General features: G+C 35.5%; 1 protein-coding gene across 1 annotated transcript in view; it reads right to left on the bottom strand.

The window, feature by feature from the left end:
* Positions 1–20,255, bottom strand: part of MCPH1 (microcephalin 1) — a 132,419-nt gene that overhangs the window by 93,495 nt on the left and 18,669 nt on the right. Inside the window, 2 exon segments of the mRNA XM_074895734.1 lie at positions 15,227–15,248; positions 15,250–15,337. Of these exon segments, the coding sequence (XP_074751835.1) occupies positions 15,227–15,248; positions 15,250–15,337 (110 nt within the window).

The raw sequence follows: 20,255 nt of genomic DNA, 5'->3' as shown, positions 1-20,255 counted from the left end.
GTTCATTAATATAAACAATCCTTGTCTAAAACACAATTTAGATACCACTGACAAGCCAGATATTAAAGATAACATAAGCAGTAGTCTTTTCAACATAGACATGGTAATTTCATTTTGTGGTTGGGTAAATTTGAAAAACCTAATACTCAGATACTATTTAAGCCTTCAGAAGCAACATGTAGCATATTCAATAAATTTTTAAATTCATGACAAACATGCACTCAGACAACGTTATGTAACCGATACAATATTTCAGAACTGAAATTTTATACAATGATAACATGTAAACCCAATCCATAATAGAATGGAAAAACACTTCAAATGAGGAAAGGATGACACTTTTATATTGAAGTATTTATTTGAGAGAAATTCTATGCAGGACTTTTGGAAATGTAAATTTCCAAATTTTAACTGGCTGCCTGCAATTCTTACTGGTGATGCCTTAGCCTACTGCTAGCCTGGCAACTGAAGAGAATATGCACTTACCTGTAATCAAAATTTGTTGTATTCTTAGCCAAAAGACTTTGTACTGCATTACTTTCAACTCAAAAAAAACAGTCACACTTAATTGCTCTTGGAAGTTCCAAGAACTTCACAGTTACAATTCTATATTTGACACTTATACACAAAGAATTTGAGCAAAAATAACAACAATGCAATGATATATATATTAAAAAAATATATAATATAATTAATATAATCAGTATTAAATAATAGAACCTCAAAATTGTGAGTATATACACTCAAAAAGACATCTAGTAAGACATTGAGTAAGGGTTCTCATGGCAGGAGGCAATATTAGGCACTCTACTGAGCAGAGGAGTACAGGTAGGGTCAGGTGACAGAAATCCGACATGGGACCACATTATACAATTGTGAAGACGTAGCTCATATTGTCTTAATACATGTTGTTGGATTTGCATAAACTCCTGAACATTAAAGGATCCTGGGATGTTACAGCCTAGGAAGGCATCAGACATGGCTTAAAAGCAAGCTTTTACTTTTCTCTATCCAATCTTTCTGGGCTGAAAACTCATCTATGTCAAATATGTATGCTTTTGCATGGTCATGATGTTCTCCTTCAGTATCTCAAGCCAAACCTCACTGCCATCAGAATAAATCTCTTTGGGTAAAAGTCTGGAGTTAAATCCACACAAAAGAATTACACTAGGTTCTTGGGGCCCTTGTATACTACTAGCTCCAAAGTCAGATCCTGATCTGCCTGTTCAGAACGTGCAGAATAATACCCATCCTTACAATTTTTTATAAATGAAATGTCATCAAAGTACTACTAATCAGGCCACCACTTTTGCCAAAGTTGGGTTAAAAAAACCCATTACTATAAACCAAGGCCAAAGCACCTCGAGATCCTGCAGCTGGCTTCTTTAGCTTCAGAGCAAAAATGTTTGTTAACAGTTCCTTAATACCTTGAGTGAAAATACTGGATCCACACAAATTAGGAAACCTGCAGCATGCCCTGACATTACCCTGCAGTAAGCTTTTGAATTGTAGCTTTTGTGCTACAAAACGTAGCATACAAGATGGAACACTGAGTATTCTGGGCAAATGTCAGTGTACCTCAAAGTGATTCAAAGACTCAAGAACGCAGAGGATGCATACAAAAGGTAGAAATTCAAATAAATTTAATTTCTTCCAAACTATTATTTAATCTTAATTCAGAACTGTATATTTTTGCAAGTTAGAGTTCATTTCCTAAACAGACAACATTTTGTTTTATTGCTTCAGTAAGACAAGCAGTCCTCTTTAATTACAGTTACCAAGGAGAAAACTTAGCCAAACTATGTTTTAATTTTCAGTTGTACATATTTCAAGTTAATTGCTTCCTTCACTTGCTATGCAGTTTTTCTTCTATGCTCTTTGTGTCTGTTTTATTTTACATGTTGCTTTTATTGCAAAAATTCTCGAGTTAGCTTTTTTTTTTTTTTTTCTGAGCAGCAAAAAGACATCTGGTGAGCATCGTTATGAGTTCGAATGCAAATTTGTAGCAAGATTATTATTAATAAAACACTGGAAAAGGTGGTATTAACTGGCCTTTTTATTTATCATTAACCTCTGAATCTTGAAGAGCTGTATATCTATACTCTAAATCAGAACATGCTTCTTTTTTAATTATTTTTTAGGTCTGGAATACAGGTTGTATCACAAACTACAGCTTCAGCTTTCCTTTATGTATTTCTTAGGAGCACAGTTGCATTAAGCATTTCTTTACAGTGTGCCAACAAGATTTTAATAAGTCATCTGAAATATAAAACATGCCTTTCAGTAGCTCAAAGGAAACAGTATTTGTACACCTTCCCAGTACTTAAAATATGATGTGATACTTCCTGTATGTTAACTGACCTATACCACAAAAGAGGCATCCAACCTCAAAACGTATTCTTTCTTTCTTCTAAGTCTGAGCAGGTGTTTCTTGGAGCTGAAGGACAATAAGAGAATAGTCCTGTTTTGTACACCCTGCTTTTCAAGAAAGTGAACTAAAATTTTGTGTCCCTGAGAATATCATGAGTTGTTTTTCGTAAGTGACAAATGAATTGAAATGTGACCATAAAATATGTTTTTCCAGGCCAGTTCTCAAGAATAAAGTGCATTCATGCTAAGAACTGACTTGATAGAAATACTTTTACATTTGTGACTTGTTAAATTCCTGCCTCAGTACACTAGATCTTATTTTGTCTTTGGGTCAAGAACTCAGGCCTCAGATATTTTTCAAGAAAGGATTTCAATCTATAAATATCACTTTTGAATTCTGTATTACTTAGTCCAAATTCTCCTCTTATGCCTTAAAGCTGACTGAAGTTCTGAAAGAATAAAGAATTAAGATTCAGTGTACTCTCAAACTCAGACATATGTTGTGATGGAGTAAAATAAGACCTTCACCTTCAGTACTCATTACTTACCCTATGTGGTTTGGCCAATATACCAGGGATAAAGGACTTTTTGGGGAATGGGAAGGCGGCAGGGGAAAGTAATGCATGCATGTATGTGTAAATAAAGCATAAGGGAGAGCACAAGATTATTATACTACCTGTTTTGTACTCTTCCAATCCCTTTTTTCTCTGGCTTTTGCAAGTCCATCAGATGGTTCTGAAATTGGTTCAGAACTCATATACTCACTTTTGATCTTCACAGCTGTATTTCAGAAGTAACAATCTTCAGTCCTACTAGTACATGAGCCGAAAAACAGAGCCATGCGTAGCATGAGAATATTCAACAGTCAGGTTAATTGCACTCTGCTTTTATCTAGAAAGGTTGTAAATGAGGATTCAAAATTTTAAGGCTGTTTTTAGAAACAATCTATAAATTATTCTACATTAATTTATTCTACTCAAGTAATGTGGCTCATAGCTGAAAATAATTGGTAATTGTAATGAATGATTACTATTCAGTAGTTTTAAACTGCAATTATTCAAAGCTGTTACTTATTTTCTGGCTGGCCTTTCTCCTCTTATCAGTCCTTTGATACTGATACTTTTCCAGTTTCCTCTGGCTGCAAACTCAGTTTTGACTGTAATTTCCTGACCAAATATAGTACCTCTGCGTTGGTCCTAGAAGGATGTGAAAAATGCACCCATCTTATCTAAATCAATACTACTATGGGGAAAGATGAAAAAACAAAGCAGGCTGTAAGAAGAAAGAAAAACAAGATTACATGACAGGTGCCTGAACATCAGCTTTCCTTCACTGCCAAAGATGAGAAAAAAGGAGAAATCCTGTAACCACAGACACAGAAACCTCCAGAACTTCTGTTGGCAAGATTAAGGATGATGAATAGCTTCAGATTTTTCAGACTAATAATGTCACAGTTTACAACTTTCTGTCAGTTTTCCACATGCAACCACAATAGCTAAGAACTACAGTAAAAAAAAAAAAAAAAAAAAAATCAACCTAGGGGAAACAAAACTCTGTAGCAAGTGACAGCTTTCACAACGTCTGGCTGTGATCATTAGCAAAACTAGAGACTGATTTTTTCTGGTAGGACATACAAAGATTAAGGGGAGAGGAGATGCTCCTTCTCACCCCTTTGACTGCAATCAAAAATATTTGAGTTAATGTGACATGAAAAAAAAGCCAACAAACATGATTATCATTTCGGTGAGCACGGGCAGCAGAGGTTGCCATTCTGATGGGAAGCCCAAGCCTTTCCAACAGGTACAAATTAGGTGTTGGCTTCCCAGTCAGTATCACTCAGGAAGGGAAGCAGCCCAGTTCTCAACTGCCTTTTACTAGGAAAGCTTTACCTCTAGACCATACAATGTGAAACCTGAGGAGACACAGATGGAGAGACTGCCAATGTAACAGAAGTGACTCTCAAGAATTGGTATGCTAAGGGCAGGAGAAAGCTACTTTATAGTTTAGATTCCAATAATAAATGAAAGCTTGGGTGAAGGAAAAACACTCCCTCACCCCAAAGAAGTCACAAGACAGGAGAAAGAGGGAAAAGGGTGATCACGGGGCAACACTGTGTTATGGGGAAAACTCATATACGCAACCAGAAACATTTTAAAGACCAACTAGGGCATAAATTAATTCTGTCATTAGCACCAAATAACACCCAACGTATACTCACCTTTCCAAATGATCTGTGGTGAAGTCAGGCATAGTTAATTTTTTTTTCTGCTGAAATTTTAAGCAACATGAACTTCTTTCCCCCAACCCCCAGCTTCAGCAAGGTTAACAAAAATAGTTTGTGCCCTTCTGTGAAAAATTTTTAAAAAAATTAAACATGACTTAAGAGTGAATCTGTTTCATCTGTTCAGGTATTAAATACTAGTTTTGCTTTCATAATGAACCAATGAGGTGAACAATTTCTTTGGACAGCTGACATGACCAACTAAAAGCACAGCAACATAAAACTACAGCTGAGATACGCTATGCCCTGAAGTAGAGTAGCTTCAGTGAAATTAACGGTTTGATTTTTAAGCCCTCATCAGCCATCCATTCAATTTTTGGCAACAGTGGCTACCATCCATCATGGAAGGTTCATGGGAAATGACATCTGCCTTAGATACTTCACTGCAGACATCAGTGGCTCAGTTAACACTACTCACAACGGGACACACATTGGGCAGAAGCAACTGACACAGAGAGACACACTTCCATTGTGCAGGCTGTAGGGATAAAACCATTTTAAGAGGGAAAGAACCATTTTGCATCACCCCAACTGTTAAATACTGGGCTTGCACAACTATTAACACCATGAGGTTAATTTGGATAGTTGAAGTCTTCTTAAGATTGCCAACTATGCAGGAATGAGTGTAATTTCAGGTGAAGATACTACTGAACATGTTTGCAGACCAAAAAAGTCAAACCTGGATTTATGTTAAGTTTGTGTTAAGATACAAGACCATAAACTTCAGTAAATACCCTGCTGACAAGATTGCAATCCACTTGATGATAGTCAACAACCTGAGTTAAAGCTTTACTGCTCTCCAGACAATATGGTAAACAACCAAACAATACTTTTCAGGCTTTGAGCTGCAACAGCAATATTATGAAATGTAGAATAAAAAATAAACAATTAAAAAAAATTAATTTATAGTCCTTCAAGATCCTAATCATACATGCACACCAATCTTTCAAAAAAATTTTCTGTAGTGTGATCAACAGCCACTGTTTTCAGCACTTCTGATTTTTTATACTAGTAGGAAGTAATACATCTATTAAGCAATGCGGTACAAGGTTTGTTTGTAAGCTCATAATTCAATTCTAGAAAGATCACACCACTAATCCGTAAAATGTTTAATTTCAATGTAAAAAAAGAATGGTAGTATTTGTTAAATTATTTAAAAAAAAAAAGTCAAATGTTGATGAAATGGAGATTAGGAAGTCTTTTGTTTAGATTAATTTTCAACAATTTTCAAGAGCTGTGAGGCTATAATTTAGAAAGCAGTTCCATCAACTAAAAGATTTCTGGCCGGTAGAGTCATGTCAGATACCAGTAGGTTTATGTAGGGTGTTTATTCTTCCAGGAGTTAAATTTCCCCCAAAAGAGAGGATCTAACCAGCAGTTGCTTTTCCTCCTGGTAGTTTCTGATGTCAAGAGGGAAAATACTTTACACTGAGTAATCAGCTGCAGTCCAGTGGATTGTTTGGTTTTCTGGCATGAGTTATGACCTCAGTGTTAAATGTAACAGTTTAGAAAAGAATTGCTATCTACCAGTAACTGGAGTTAAGTTATAGCATACATACGTATCTTCACCAGTGAGGTATGTATGTCTCAAGCACTGACTGTATGCTTTTACTTCTTACACAGTGTTTATGTACTGTTCCCCTCATGCTCTTAAGCCAGAAAAAGTTCTATCCACCATCAAGTCTAAGAATGCAATAGACTTTTAAATAAAAAGATGGAGATGGTATAGATGTACTTCAAATAACTTGGGATTTTATTCTCTGTGCTTATCCCTATTTACTCTTCAGCATGGGTAGCTCTTGAGCATATTCCTACTTGCCTAAAAGCAAGAATAAAAAAATATGTTCTGACTTTATGTAAGACCTCCTAAATAGACTCTGGACCAAAAAAATCACCATCTTTGTGTGTCTGTGTGTGTGTAACAGTGAAGGGTTTTTTTCTTAATTCTATGCAGACAAAAATAAAAACTCTCCATATACTTAGGCCACTATTTCTTGAAGAAGGTTCTGAAAAAGAACTGATCTGTTCATCTGTTGACTGAACAGAAATTTAGTGACAATTTTATATAAAAACGTGGGTGAACTCATCTCCTGGATCTTACCTACCCTGGCTGCTAATACGACAAACTGCAAAGTCAACCACCTGCTATCACTGTCATGGCACATGTTTCCAGTATTCCAAACAGCAACCCATACAAGAGTGTGAACAGCAGCTGCTGTCCCTGGGACAACAGGAAACACCCTAAACTTGAGATGAAGTTGTACCTTTTGCCATAGAAAGGTACTGACTTGAAAAGGCACTTTTTTTAAAGTTAAGAAATAGATGACAGCACTTCAGTAGGTAGTCCAGAACAGCCAGCATGAAACCTATCATAAAGAGAACAATTTCTGGGGACACAAGGCCATGAATCACCCCACTAGGTCCATTTACAGGAGATTTTCCTGGCAGGAATGGTAGCACCCTAAGTGGTGTTAATGAAGCTGTTGCCATTAGGACATGTCCCAAAGCCTGCACTCTAAGATGTAACAGCAGATGCCAGGAATATGGCTTCTGTTCTGGAAGCTCTCACCTAGATGTGGGAGAAGTATGAGGAACAAATTCACTAGCTGGACAAAGTCCAGAACCAGAACTGCCTTGCAAAGGTTGAGTGAAAATACTCATGAGATTAAACATACAGCAGGATTTAAAAAACTGCCTCAAACCATGGGATATATAGACATCCTTTACAGTGCTATCCTCTAAAAAGCATCAGCATGACCAGTAAGTACCAAGTCACAGGCAGTATTTTGAGACTCTGTTTTTCAAATATTACTCAGAATATTTTTCAGTAATTTTAGCCATATCATATTAGCCTTGCTGATACTAATTTTAGTTTTTCTTATACATCATTCTTATTATACTCAATATTTTTTAAATCCATTAGGCCAATACGAAGTTCTTTGATTTTTTTCATTACTTTATACCAGAATAAATATTTTATCAAAGAAGTATCTGCATATTCCATTTATATGAAACTGTGGTGGTTTGACCTTGGCTAAATTCCAGGTACCCACCAAGTCACTCAATCACTTTTCCCCCCTTTCCCCTTGTTTTCTCAACAGGGCAAAGAGGGGAAAGAAAATAAGATAGACCAACCCTTTGTGGGTAAAACAAAGGCAGATTTAATATAAGCAAAGCAAAGGTCCACATGTGGAAGTCAAAAAAAGAAAACAGATTTATTCTCTATTTCCCATGAAGAGGCGATATGGGGCCTTCTCTGGAAGCAGGGCTCCAATACGTGTAGTGGTTGCCTCGGAGGACCAAGGGTGACCCCACCCCCTTCCTCCTTTCTCCCAGCTTTATACTGAGCAGACGTCATATGGTCTGGAATATCCCTTTGGTCGGTTCGGGTCAGCTGTCCTGGCTGTGTCCCCTCCCAAGATCTTGCCCACCCCATCCCACTGGGGGAAATATCAGAAAGAGCCTTGGTGCTGTGTAAGCACTGCTCAGCAGCAGCCACAACACCAGGGTGCTGCCAACACCCTGCAGCTCCCAACATAAACCACAGCACCGTGAGGGCCGCTATAGGTGAAAACCAATTCCAGATCAGCCAGATCCAGTACAGTCTCCACCCCTTATATTCCATACCATTTACGTCATGCCCAGGTCCCACATAATATTAATCTATCCATTCCATGAGCTTTCTTCACTCCTCCAGATGTTCAGTGACTTGGCTCCCATCTGTCAAGATGGATGTTCTGGACAGGAGAAGTATGTTTGATTGTTGGACTCCAGCACCAGCTAGGTTTGGGTCGTCATTGCACAGAAACAAATACTAACACTACTTATTGAGATGACATTTTGTTCTCAAATGCTAATATTATTACAAAACTTGGACATTTGGAACAAATGACCACAGGTATATTTTGAATATAGCAGTAGCATAAGCTCTGTCTTGCTAGTAAAAATAAGCTTTCTTGTTGGATTTCTATTCAGTGGCATATTTCAGACACTCCAAGGAAGCAAATTTTCTGCAGTGATGTATAATATTAGATCCTTTTACCACTAACACTTTCAGAGTTACCTGTCCCACAATGCAGTCTGCTCAGAAGCTGGTTTCCCAAAAACTTGTTTCTTCAACTTTATTTTGATTCAGCTAGATAACTACAGTTAAACTTGCATCAACTATTCAGTTGTCATCAGCTACAGTTGCTCAGACACTTTCAGGATTACTTAATGCAAAATGAGACATCTTGTTAACAAGAAACATTCTAAGATAAAATCAGATATGCGTAAAATCACACCACCAGACATTTGTCCTAGTACTTAAACGAGCTGCTTGGGATTGGATCCCTGTTCACGAGGAAGCCGTGAAGTTATTAGTGTTTGAAGCATGAGGCAGGAGTATACCAGGCCCTGCACCTGATCAACCCCACAGACCCACTTCAAATTGAACAGGGTTTTGCAATCCATGGGGTATCTATACATATATGGCAAAAGGGACCAGAGGGCCCCATTCGCCCCGCTGGGTTCCTTTCACGTAGTTTTAAGGATGCAGAAAAACGGTATTCACTCTGGGAAAAAAGTTCCATTTGTGGTAGTCCTAGCCCTACAAGAGGCTGGAAGAATCATACGGAAACAATCCATCTTATCTTGGAGAGATAAGGGACATGTGTACTTGTTGGAGTTACTGTTCTAGCAGACATAAAAATCAAGATAGACTGTGTAATAAACTTTATAATAAAACTAAAGATTGTAACAGGAGTAAATATTGTGGTATACCCTGTACACACTACCCTTTGAAGAGCTTGCCACTCACTGCAAAACCTGAAGTATATTTTATGGATTATAACAATATCCAGACTTGTAAAACTAGTAGCACATACGTAGCTTCTCTGGGACTAGCATGAGGATGTACTAGCAGAAAACATCTCTACTCCATCTGTAATCCTGATGTGACATCAATTTGTTCTAGAAAACATCACCTAGCAAGTACACCTTCTAAGTAACTAGACAAGGTATGTTTTAGAAGAACTGAATTTACAAGTCCAACAAGCATCAAAGATAACATTTCAAAATTGTTTAGCTTTAGATACCATATTGTTAAAAGAGCAAGGAATATGTGATATGTTAAATTTAACTGATGAAGAATGTTGTGTCCATTCATAATACCAGTACTTGTGCAGGGGAAACACAGGCCAAAATGAAAGAAATCTCCAAACTGCCAAAATATTCCAGTCATTCCAGCCAAATGACTGGTTCACTAGATCTTGGTTCACCTCACTCCTGCAGTCCTGGGGACTCACAGGGTGCGGGAAGTTGTTAGCACAAATTGCAATAGCTTTATTGGTTGGATTTTTGTTCTTGATAATTGGCATAGCTATCATCTGATGTATGATTGATTACCCGTCTATTCACTGCTATTCCCTCTTTTCTCCTGCTGTCCACTATGTTTGTATCACGACCCTAGAAGATGATGTTGAAAACACTCCACCAACCTAGAAGATGCCACTGAAAACACTCCACTGACCTAGATGACGACCTTGAAGACACTCCACTGACTCTCATTGTTTGACCCACTGGGTGGTGTCACGAACTGTTCATAAGCAAGAAACTGTTTGCAAAGAGGATGTCTCAAACAACTCAAGTGGGATGCCGAGCAGGGGGGGGGGAGCAAAGGAAGCTCTGCAGAGGTGGTGCAGTGGGCCATTTCTCTCCCCTTCCCTCCTGTTGTTGCCCAGAGACAGAACTTGTCTAACTGTGCAGGTACAAGCCAGAAAAAATTAGAACCTTCTGGAACAACCTCCTGCTTATGTGTAAGAAGGACAATACAAAGGCAACACCCCACATCTTCGTCAACCCACAACCTATAGACCACGCTGTCTAATCTGTGACAATGTGACAATGTGGGATCCAAGGGTGTTGATTTCCCCTTTTCCTATCCCCTCTTCCTCTCTTTTCTCTTTCTGCTCTCTCTTTCTTACATATATTCATGTGTATAAGTTTTGTAGGAGTTGAATTATGATGGGTTGATCATTGACAGGTTATTAGGAAAATATCCTCATCGCCAAAGTGCTTTTATCCATTGCCAGATGGTTATCAATTGATTTGTGCCAAATTGTCTCCATTCATTCACCAAAGTGGTCAGTTAATAAAGTAATCAGCACAATTCCACTTCTGAGTCATTGTCATGACTCAGCCCACCCTGCGGCTCTGTCAAGCAGAGATGGGCTCTTCCACTGGCACTCAGGCTCTCGGGGAATTCAAAAGATTCACCCCCTTGTAACCCACCACGTGGGATGAGACAGTCAATACCATAAAACTTTCTCGATGGTACCATGCAATCACTCTTACAATTTGTAGCTTCAGTCACTAATCTCATCAGTACACCCAGAAGAAATCAATTTGAATAATGGTCTGGTAAGATGATTCTTGTTTTATAGTTACAGATTTTCCAGGATATTAAATTTTCTTTTGCCATCAATAAAATATTTTCAAAAAGAAGGATTTTAATAACAGGATCTAACTGTGACCTGCTTCACACTAATTGTTACATACCATGAGTTTAAGATTATTTGCAAAAAAATTTCTCTTCTCTCAAAAATCTCTTAAGATCAGTGTTGATAACTTTACCTTTAACCAAATCCAAGAGCTACAGAATTACAAGCCAAGATGAATCTGTTTAAAAACAAAACTGAAGGAATTTCAGTGAAGTCCATACTGTATTCTCTGTGAAAATGTTTTAATTATTGCTCATGATGCTTAACTTTTTTTCACATGGTTGAAGTGTTTCTTCTGTTCACTGAGAAGACAGTATTTTAATGGTTTTTGAGTGTAAAATTTATTCTAATTGCATTTCTAGTGATGTAATACTGTTAGATCCTTTAAAAGATATCTATCACCTCTCATGTCCCTCTAAATTATGAAACAACTTTTTGTTTGAATAAAAATGGCAGTTAACTGGTTATTCACAAGCCTTTCTCTGATATGTTTAAAGTACAAATTGTTTACATTTGTGACATGCAACAGGTGTTGTGAGAAATGTAAACATTTTTGTGACATTAAGCAATGAAATGAGCACTCATATCAACAAATTAACACCACTGTAACTAGCTTGTTTGAGTGCATTTTTAGCTTTATGATTTTTAGTTTTTTCACTTTGCCCCCCCTATGCAAAGCAACAAAGAACTATCTATTCAATTCAATGGAATAACTGAAAACTACATCGCAATGCATAAACGTTTTATTTTATCCCTGCAATCCAGTTTCATCAATTTAGATTTCTAGACCACGGAAGCCACCTGCTGACATTCATAGGCATTAATCCACCTTGTTTATCCTTACCCACTCTGCATAAGAAGAATTTGGAGCTATCCTCAATTATGTGTTGTTGTGTCTCTAAACTAAGAGGTTCAAACCTACAGCCAGTTTTATAAATTTGTCTTCATGCGCTGCATTTGAATACGTACAACACACCAAAAGTCCTGGTTTTTTGGGGGTGGTGTTGTTTTTCAAATCTAGAAAGTTTGTTCCTGAAGCCATTAAAGATTCCTGAAAAACTTACTTATCTTTTCCCAACATGCCCTCACCTGCCATTATAACTGTGCTGTCTTCATGGTTTTTGTTACTTGACGGTACAATCTTAGATAACTTTGATTAGAACTTTTCCATGTTTAGAGTACAATAAGAATGCACATATAAATAGTGTAGATAAAGAAAATAGGAGTACTTGTAATCTTAAATTGTGATATAAAAGCACCTAAACAAAATCATTCTTGATTTTAACTTCAGCTAAGACAACATGCAAGAAACTCAATCTGCATGAGGTTTTGAAGAAAACAAATGCATGACATTATCACAACAGAGCATACATAATCTACTATATTAAAGAAACTATAAATAACAAAATGATATAAGCATGGAAGTAATAGTAACACTTGGGTCTGGTCATATTTCCTAAAGATATTTTTATATGGCTTTAATATTTACCATCACATAGTGAACTCTAAATGCCAACCAACATGCATTCACTACAGCAAATGAGTTATACAGTGTTCACTGTATATACACTGTGAATGAGTAGTGAATGAGTTATAACTAAAGAAATCTGAAAAGTTTCAGTTCAGATATTGTCTAGGCATTACATTCAGCAAACATCTAAAATGTTTTTAAGGAGATACAAGATTTCAAACTCTATTTCTATGAAAAAAAAACCCTAACTGCAATTTATATTGCCTCTCAAATTGAGACTTATAGCTAAGTAACAAATTTAACAGATTAGACTTACAGTGGATTCCCAGAACAACAGCACTATGAACTGAAGCCTCATACTGGAACTATTCAGTACAGAACTACATATCCTCTACGACAGTTTAAAGGGTTTGTTTTTTTTTTTTTTTAGATATAAAAGGTCTGGAGATTCACAATAATCACATTTCTGAAAACAGTCCATTAAAATAGCTAGGAAATGGCATTTCTTTCGCACTTGTATTTTTAACATAAAGATTTAAAGAAACATTAAGAAATTCTTCATAATGCGATGACTCAATAAAATAATTTAAAAAAATATTTGTACTATTTCTCATATACTTTTTGCTAAAATGTTCAAACTTCACTTTCACATTGTCAAACATCAGCAAAATGTTGCAATATTTAAACTGCAGCTATTGAAAAAAGTTTTTATTAAACATTTGTATAATATTTAGTTGTTTTTAAAAAGCTTCAACATCATCTTGTGACTGGCACTAGAGAAGCTTTACAACTTTATTCTTTATAAAAATTTAGACAGTCTAATTTTGTTCAAAACAATATCCTTTTAAAACTGCTTCACTAAGAATTTCCTACAGATCTCCAACATTGGCTTTATAAATTTTGCATGTATGTATGCATAAAAGCAGTGAAAAATAGATCTTAAATAGACATTCATAAACATTTAATATATAGTAACAGACAATTGCTTGAGGAGAACACGAAGTAAAACTTTCCAGTGCAACAGTCTGGTTATCAGACTGTCTTGTTAAACCACATAAGATCTTTTTGTGAAGTTCTTTGTACTTTTCAATCAAAAAAGTCCAACGTTGTCTCTATATGAACTTGCACAGTCAAAATACAACTGGATACCTTTAAAATTATTAAACAAAGCATTCATGACATGAAAAAAAGAGTTATGTGCTGCTATTTTACTGATATTTGAGGCAAATTGTGTTATCACATGGCTGAAACAGATGGATGAAAGAAGCCATCTCAAAACGCTGAAATAGGTATTTTCTCCAGCTGCTACTTAGCGCAAAGATACCACCTTTGACTGCAAGACCAGGTCTCAAAAATGGGAACAATAAAAAAGAACTTCATACAGTTTCCTGTTTCTCTTCAGCACATAATATGTTGGGATCTTAAGAGAAATGAATCAAAACTACCACTACTGTATAATGCTCTTGTAGTGTAATTACACTGGAGAAGGAATCACTACCAACAAATCTGATAAATCTCCAAGCACCATTGACTGTAGTGTGTGGATAGACATTTAGCAGCTTTAGTCAGATTTCTGTGTGAAAAAATGAAACTGTTCTGGATAAATGCTTTAGTCTAAAAAGTAGACTTTTTAGATCTTGTGTTTCTATAGGACAAGGATCTAGAGCGAAGTTGATTTATACATTCTACATAATACTTAGAGTTATTAGTTATACAAATAATATACATATATGCATTCAGGAAAACAAAGTGAAAAAATACTTAACAAGCAGTAAGACAGAGACAAGAAGTCAAATAATTTTAACTCAGAGAAGATCACTTGTTCATGGAGATTAATATCCCATTCTTCAAGATGTTTAAAAGGATGAACAGCCTAGTAATTTCACCTGCTCCGACCTTTTACATAAAAGAGGATCAAAATCTGTGATTAATCTCTTTGAAACTCCATCTATAGCTACCAATGAACACCTGTCTAATTTATTTCATATAATTACTTACCTCAGACATCTTTTACTGCTTTAGGACTTCCCATTCTCAAAACAATTCAGTGCTTGTTTTAATTGTATGACTTGCTACTTACTGATAAAAAAACACTATCAGTTTTATATTTACTTAGAAAAAACTTTTACAAGGGAAAAACACCTGAAAAAGATTCAGTGCTGACCCAGTCCTCTCACTTTTCTTACATCCAAACTGAGCTCAAATAATAAGAAATTTAGCTTTACCCAGAAGAAAATATTGTATAAATCTTTATCCTGCAGAAACATCCATGGGGTATGATCCACTATAAAACAAAAATCTCTACCCCATTTAGTAACTCCTCCAGAAAGGATAGGCATCTTTTCAGTTTACTTTAGCAGCTTTTCAACTAAACCAGTTTGAGCTGGCCTACCAACCTCCTTTATAACATCAACTTGGCATGGACTCTGCCACCACAAGTTACCAGAAAGCTGAGTTCCATGGTTATATGTATTGTCTTTGAACATATTTCCAAGAAAGTGAGATTCAGAAAAGGTTTTAAATTAATAGTGCATGGAAAATATGTTTCTTTTTTTGCACATACAAAGGCATTCAGTGATTCTTCAAGAAAAAGAAAGAGCTTAACAAATGTCCACTTAAACTCACCTTTTGAAGTCTTCTAGTTTTTAACCCCCCCATCGTGCTTATCCTTTTATTTATTAAAAACTTTGCAAGATCCATCAGTAACATGACACTCTGAAATTTCATTTTCATCACCTAGAAACCAAATTTAGAAACTTGAAATGAAAAATGCAACCTTGTGAAATAAAACTGCCACCACTTATCATAGCACATATAGCTATGTACAATTAAGATACCTAAGTGAATAATTTGTACCAGTTATTTTTTCATTGTATTTCAGTTACAGAAAAAAGCATGACACCCAAACATCTGGCTTCATCTTTCTGATCTTGCATCTGATCTTGTAAATGAATTAGCTGTAAAACTCCTGATTTCCAATATTTTTGAAAACCATATATTAATTACAAGTAGAGAATCAGCTAAATTGCTATTTATTACAAAATCTGCAATTTCTCTGAATACAGAGATATTTGAGGTTGAAGAAATGGTGGCTATCTTTCCTTTCCTCCTGAAATGTCAATGCTTTCACTACACACACAATGTTTATCTGAAATGACCTGAAGGTCTGAAATGTGTTGTCAAACACTCTGCAAACAAATCTAGCAGAGCTGTTATCAGGCAAAGATTGCATGTAGATGAAGGCATACCAGTTCTATTATTTATAAAAGGCACCATCCATAAGAATGTACTCTAATGTGGCTGCCAAAAAAGGAGTATTTTTCATCAAGTATTTTGTGAATTAACATATATTTAATTCAACACTGTCAGGATGACTTTTATAAGCACTAAATAATAAGCTTTTGAACATCTGAGAAATTAACTTGCTTGCATAAGATGAAAAACTTTGATCTATCTTTTGATCAATGAAGTCATAATTACTGAATATTTAAATAGATAATTTTTCCCAAATTTAATTCAATGGAGTCTACTTCAGGACATGAGTTAATTTTTCATTTCAGAGAAATGCATGAGACCAGTTAAAGAAAGTTTAATAGTTAGCGATTAAAGTGGCCTAAATTCAACTCCTCCCAAATAAGCTTCTGATTACTTTTGGAAAATACTGAAGGGTACTATCCATATTTACTAGTCTGACTGCATATATAACTAAGTATCATTTGTTTTTCCCCTATCAGCTACTTAAACTCTTAATCCTTGAGATGACTGAACAACAAATTACAACACAAAAAATTGTAATGTAATGTAATTTCCCATTACCAGTTATTTATTTTAAAATTATAACTTTAAAACTAGTAAAAATTTAATTACTAGTTCACACTGAAGTTTCACCTTTCATGTGAATTTATGCAGTATTACAGTAATTCTTCTGTAATGCAAGTAACCCTGGCTTTCTGGTACACTCATTAATTTAAACTCAATATTTAAAAACAAAGTGTCATTTAAAAAAGGGAGAACTAATTACCTCACTATGTCAATTTTAGTATTGCACCGAGGCCCATAATCTTCAATCACTGAGGAAGACTGATGGCAAACAGTTGAGGAGAAAAATCTTGCCACGCAATCAAAAAAAGCCATGAAATTTAAGTCATTTTGCATGGAAAACAATTTATAAACATATTTTGAATCTTAATAAAACCCCAGCACAGGACTGCAAAGGTTGTCAGGATCATTTATCCCAAGCAGATGGGGGTAAAGCTAGGTATGTCTCAATTTCCAGTAAAGTTATTTCAGTCACTGTAAAGGGAAGATCCACTGGTTTTTTTTTTTTTGAGGGGTGGCTTGGGGAGGGAGCAGTAAGAAGTGGTGTAATATTCCTTTTGCCACTCTTGGCCTGAATGCTCAAGCTCTGCAGCTCTTGGACCCACTTGCAAGGAAAGTCTCAAGACGTGTATGCTCAGAACTCATTTCAGCTAGGGTTCACTCTCATTTGTTCTTCAGAATTACAGGAAAGCAGAAACAGGGGACAACATCCATCACCTCTGATTATCAGTTTGGGGATCTATAAGGACTGTTCTTTGCAATCCAGTTCCTACCTCTTCTCTCCTATCAGGACTTCCCAAATACTTTCCAGCTTTTCCATCTTGTAGGTCTCAAGCTTCACTGTCTATTGCCTGTTTTTCCCTGACTGCTTTTTTAATGCAGTTGCTCAGTCACAAGTAAGGGGTTTTAATCTTTAGTAGCGTTTGTTAGGGTATTTCAGATAAAGTTGACATGCAGTTATCCCTAAATTTAATTCAAATATGCAGCTAACTCATGCCACTGTGGTCCATTAGACCCCCTAAATTCTCTTCTAAAACATTGCTCAATGACTAGTGTCAAAATCAACAACTCTGATAGCACTCTGAAGTATTGTAGCAAATCAGTGACTTCAATTTGCAATTTATACCTCTTATACTCATGATCGTTTATCAGTGAGAAGTTTTGAACCAGAATATTATCTTCAAATTCCACTTGATATTTCCTTTGAGTTAAAAAGCAAAGTAACGATTAGGCACAGCAAATCAATCATGTCTATCTGAAAAACTTTATCTATAGCATAGTGTTCTACTTTACAAATGATAATGAAGTATCACTGAAATTAAGCTTATCCCAGCTATGAAGAAATTAAGTCTGAATTTGTCATCATTGTATGCACAGAACATTGAATAACTTCTGCTGTGTTGTAGTTATTATTCCAGCAGGGACAAATACTAACTTTTTGCTTTTCAGAACATTATTTCTTCGTCTCCTGAAAGCTTACGTGCCAACCAAGTTCTCAAACAGAACTTGTTAATGGTTAGAACAATTGTATGTTTGTCATGCGCTCTAGGACAAGTGTCCTGAAATTACAAAGCCTGTTGACATCAAAATAATCCTCAACCTGTTCCTCTATTCAGAAATATTTGTCCATTTTTGTTTTAATAATTACAATTAAAGTTTTTGTGAGGATAAGCAAAACAAGGAATCAAGCGAGAAATAGTTTTCATCTTCATCCCTCATTTGTTTTTTAAAGACAGGGTAAAATGTCAATAGAGGACATCATACAATATTTTTAGTGAGCCTGCCTTCTTCTACAACTGAAGGAAGAAAAAAAGCATATAAAAATCTAAGGAACTTTTCACATGTGTGTTTCATAATGACATAAACAGTTTTTTAGCAGCATTAAGCACCTAGAACCTCAAACCTCAAGTAACTCATTCATCTAAATTAAACTTTTTTGCAACAAATAACAAAATGATATTCCAGATTCCCCATCTTAACACTGAACTACATTAATTACACTATAATGGGTCTTAGCTTATTGTCTTATGATCAACTAAGATACTTGCCTCCCACATTCACCATAAATATCTAAAATTAACTCAGCTAAGCCTTATGTTTACTTTTAAGAACAGAAATAATGATACATTCCAGTTCAAATTTCTAAATGATTTTAGGATGATGAAAGTTGAAAAGAGCGTACTCGTGCATTCCTTGCCCAGTATTATTCATTGTTGTGGCTTTCCAATGAGAAGTCATAGGAATTCATCAAGTCTGAGCAAGTATTGGCATTCTAAGCCATGCGGTTCAAGTGCCAACTTACCCTACCATAAGCTCTAAAAAAAGTAATAAGCAGAGGGACTGGATTTCAAAGTAAATCAAATCAATTTACAACATGAATGACAAAGAATTTCTTAGACTCTCCTAGTAACACAGATCATCAGCTTTCACAAAGGATAGAATTATTGCATTACATAATTGTATTTATGACAGAAAAGCCACCATTTTCCTCACTTTGTAACTGCTAAAAATTTAGGCACTGACAGACAAAGGCCAGTTACACAGCACTTATTGATTACAGAGCACTGAAATTTATCAGTATGGCTGGCTTAGGGCAGAAAATTAATTTAATCTCCAGAAACAAAACTGAGAAAGTGAATCTGAATAGAAAAGCATCTTTTAATATTCGTAGAAGACCTAATTAATTTCAACTCTTCTATCTGTGACAGTTCTCTACTTCTCTACTTGAACTATGACTTGAAGTAGGATGAAAATACATAGCCATGTTTATGCCTGCACTGCTCAGCAGAACATGTGGGCAGCCATGAATGTACCCTACAAAGGTATATGAAGTTTGCTACAACATTGGGACCTGAAAAATTAAGTTTCAAATTAGCCTGCACATTACATTTCTACTTTAAAATCAAATGTTTCGAGTAGTCTGTGGAAAGAAAGGTTATCAAATCTTACTCCTTGTCATTAAAGACACTGGGTAGGAGGGCCACAGACAAATTCACAGGGAAAAAATAAGCATGAAAAGTGTTTGATGTTTAAAATATATACAATTTTATACAGATATTTGATTACTCCTAACTCTGTATATATGATGAGAAAAACAATTCTTTAGCTTTTAAAAATATACTGTATTTTCCAGTTTTCAAATCACATACAACATACAGAAAAACAAAGCACTATTTATTTACTAATTGACAGGGACAAGAAATAACTTACATTCAAGAAAAAGGAAATATTAAACCTGTATTTAATAAAATCAATTATTCCATCATACAGTGTCACTGAATTTAAAAGTAGTAAAATTTTTCTCCTTCCACACTTGTTTTGATTGTTTAATGAAAACCAAACTGTTCTTTGACATTAACAAATACATAATTTAAGGATCATCTGCTAGTACATTGCCACATAGCAAAAAACAAATGGTGGGTTCATACATACATGAGTGTAGATCTATACTTGTATAACATACATTTGCATCAATTTTTTAAACTGTGTTTTAATGATACACTCCAGATATTAAAATACAGATGTAGTGAACCCAAAAGAATAGCCCACAGTTCAGCAACTTACTCAGATATAGCCAGTCACCATTCAACATTTCCACTGGATGATTTCTTAAGTCTGATACTAAGTCTGTTGATGCTTTTAAATTAATAATTAATTGTATATAATTCACTGATGCACTGCCACAGAATTTTCTAGCAAAAACAAATAATAAACAATTGTAAGTGCAAGTATTTAACCCTATGTAAGGCTTGACAAACAGAGCTCAAAATACCAACATCTGAAAGCAATTACCCCAATGCAAGTTAGGAGCATTTTTCAGAAAAGTTCCTGAGAT

Source organism: Athene noctua, chromosome 1 (genome assembly GCF_965140245.1).
Source record: "Athene noctua chromosome 1, bAthNoc1.hap1.1, whole genome shotgun sequence".
Classification (NCBI taxonomy): Eukaryota; Metazoa; Chordata; class Aves; order Strigiformes; family Strigidae; genus Athene; species Athene noctua.
Note: the sequence above shows the minus strand (reverse complement) of the source record. Positions and strands in the feature narration are given on the sequence as shown.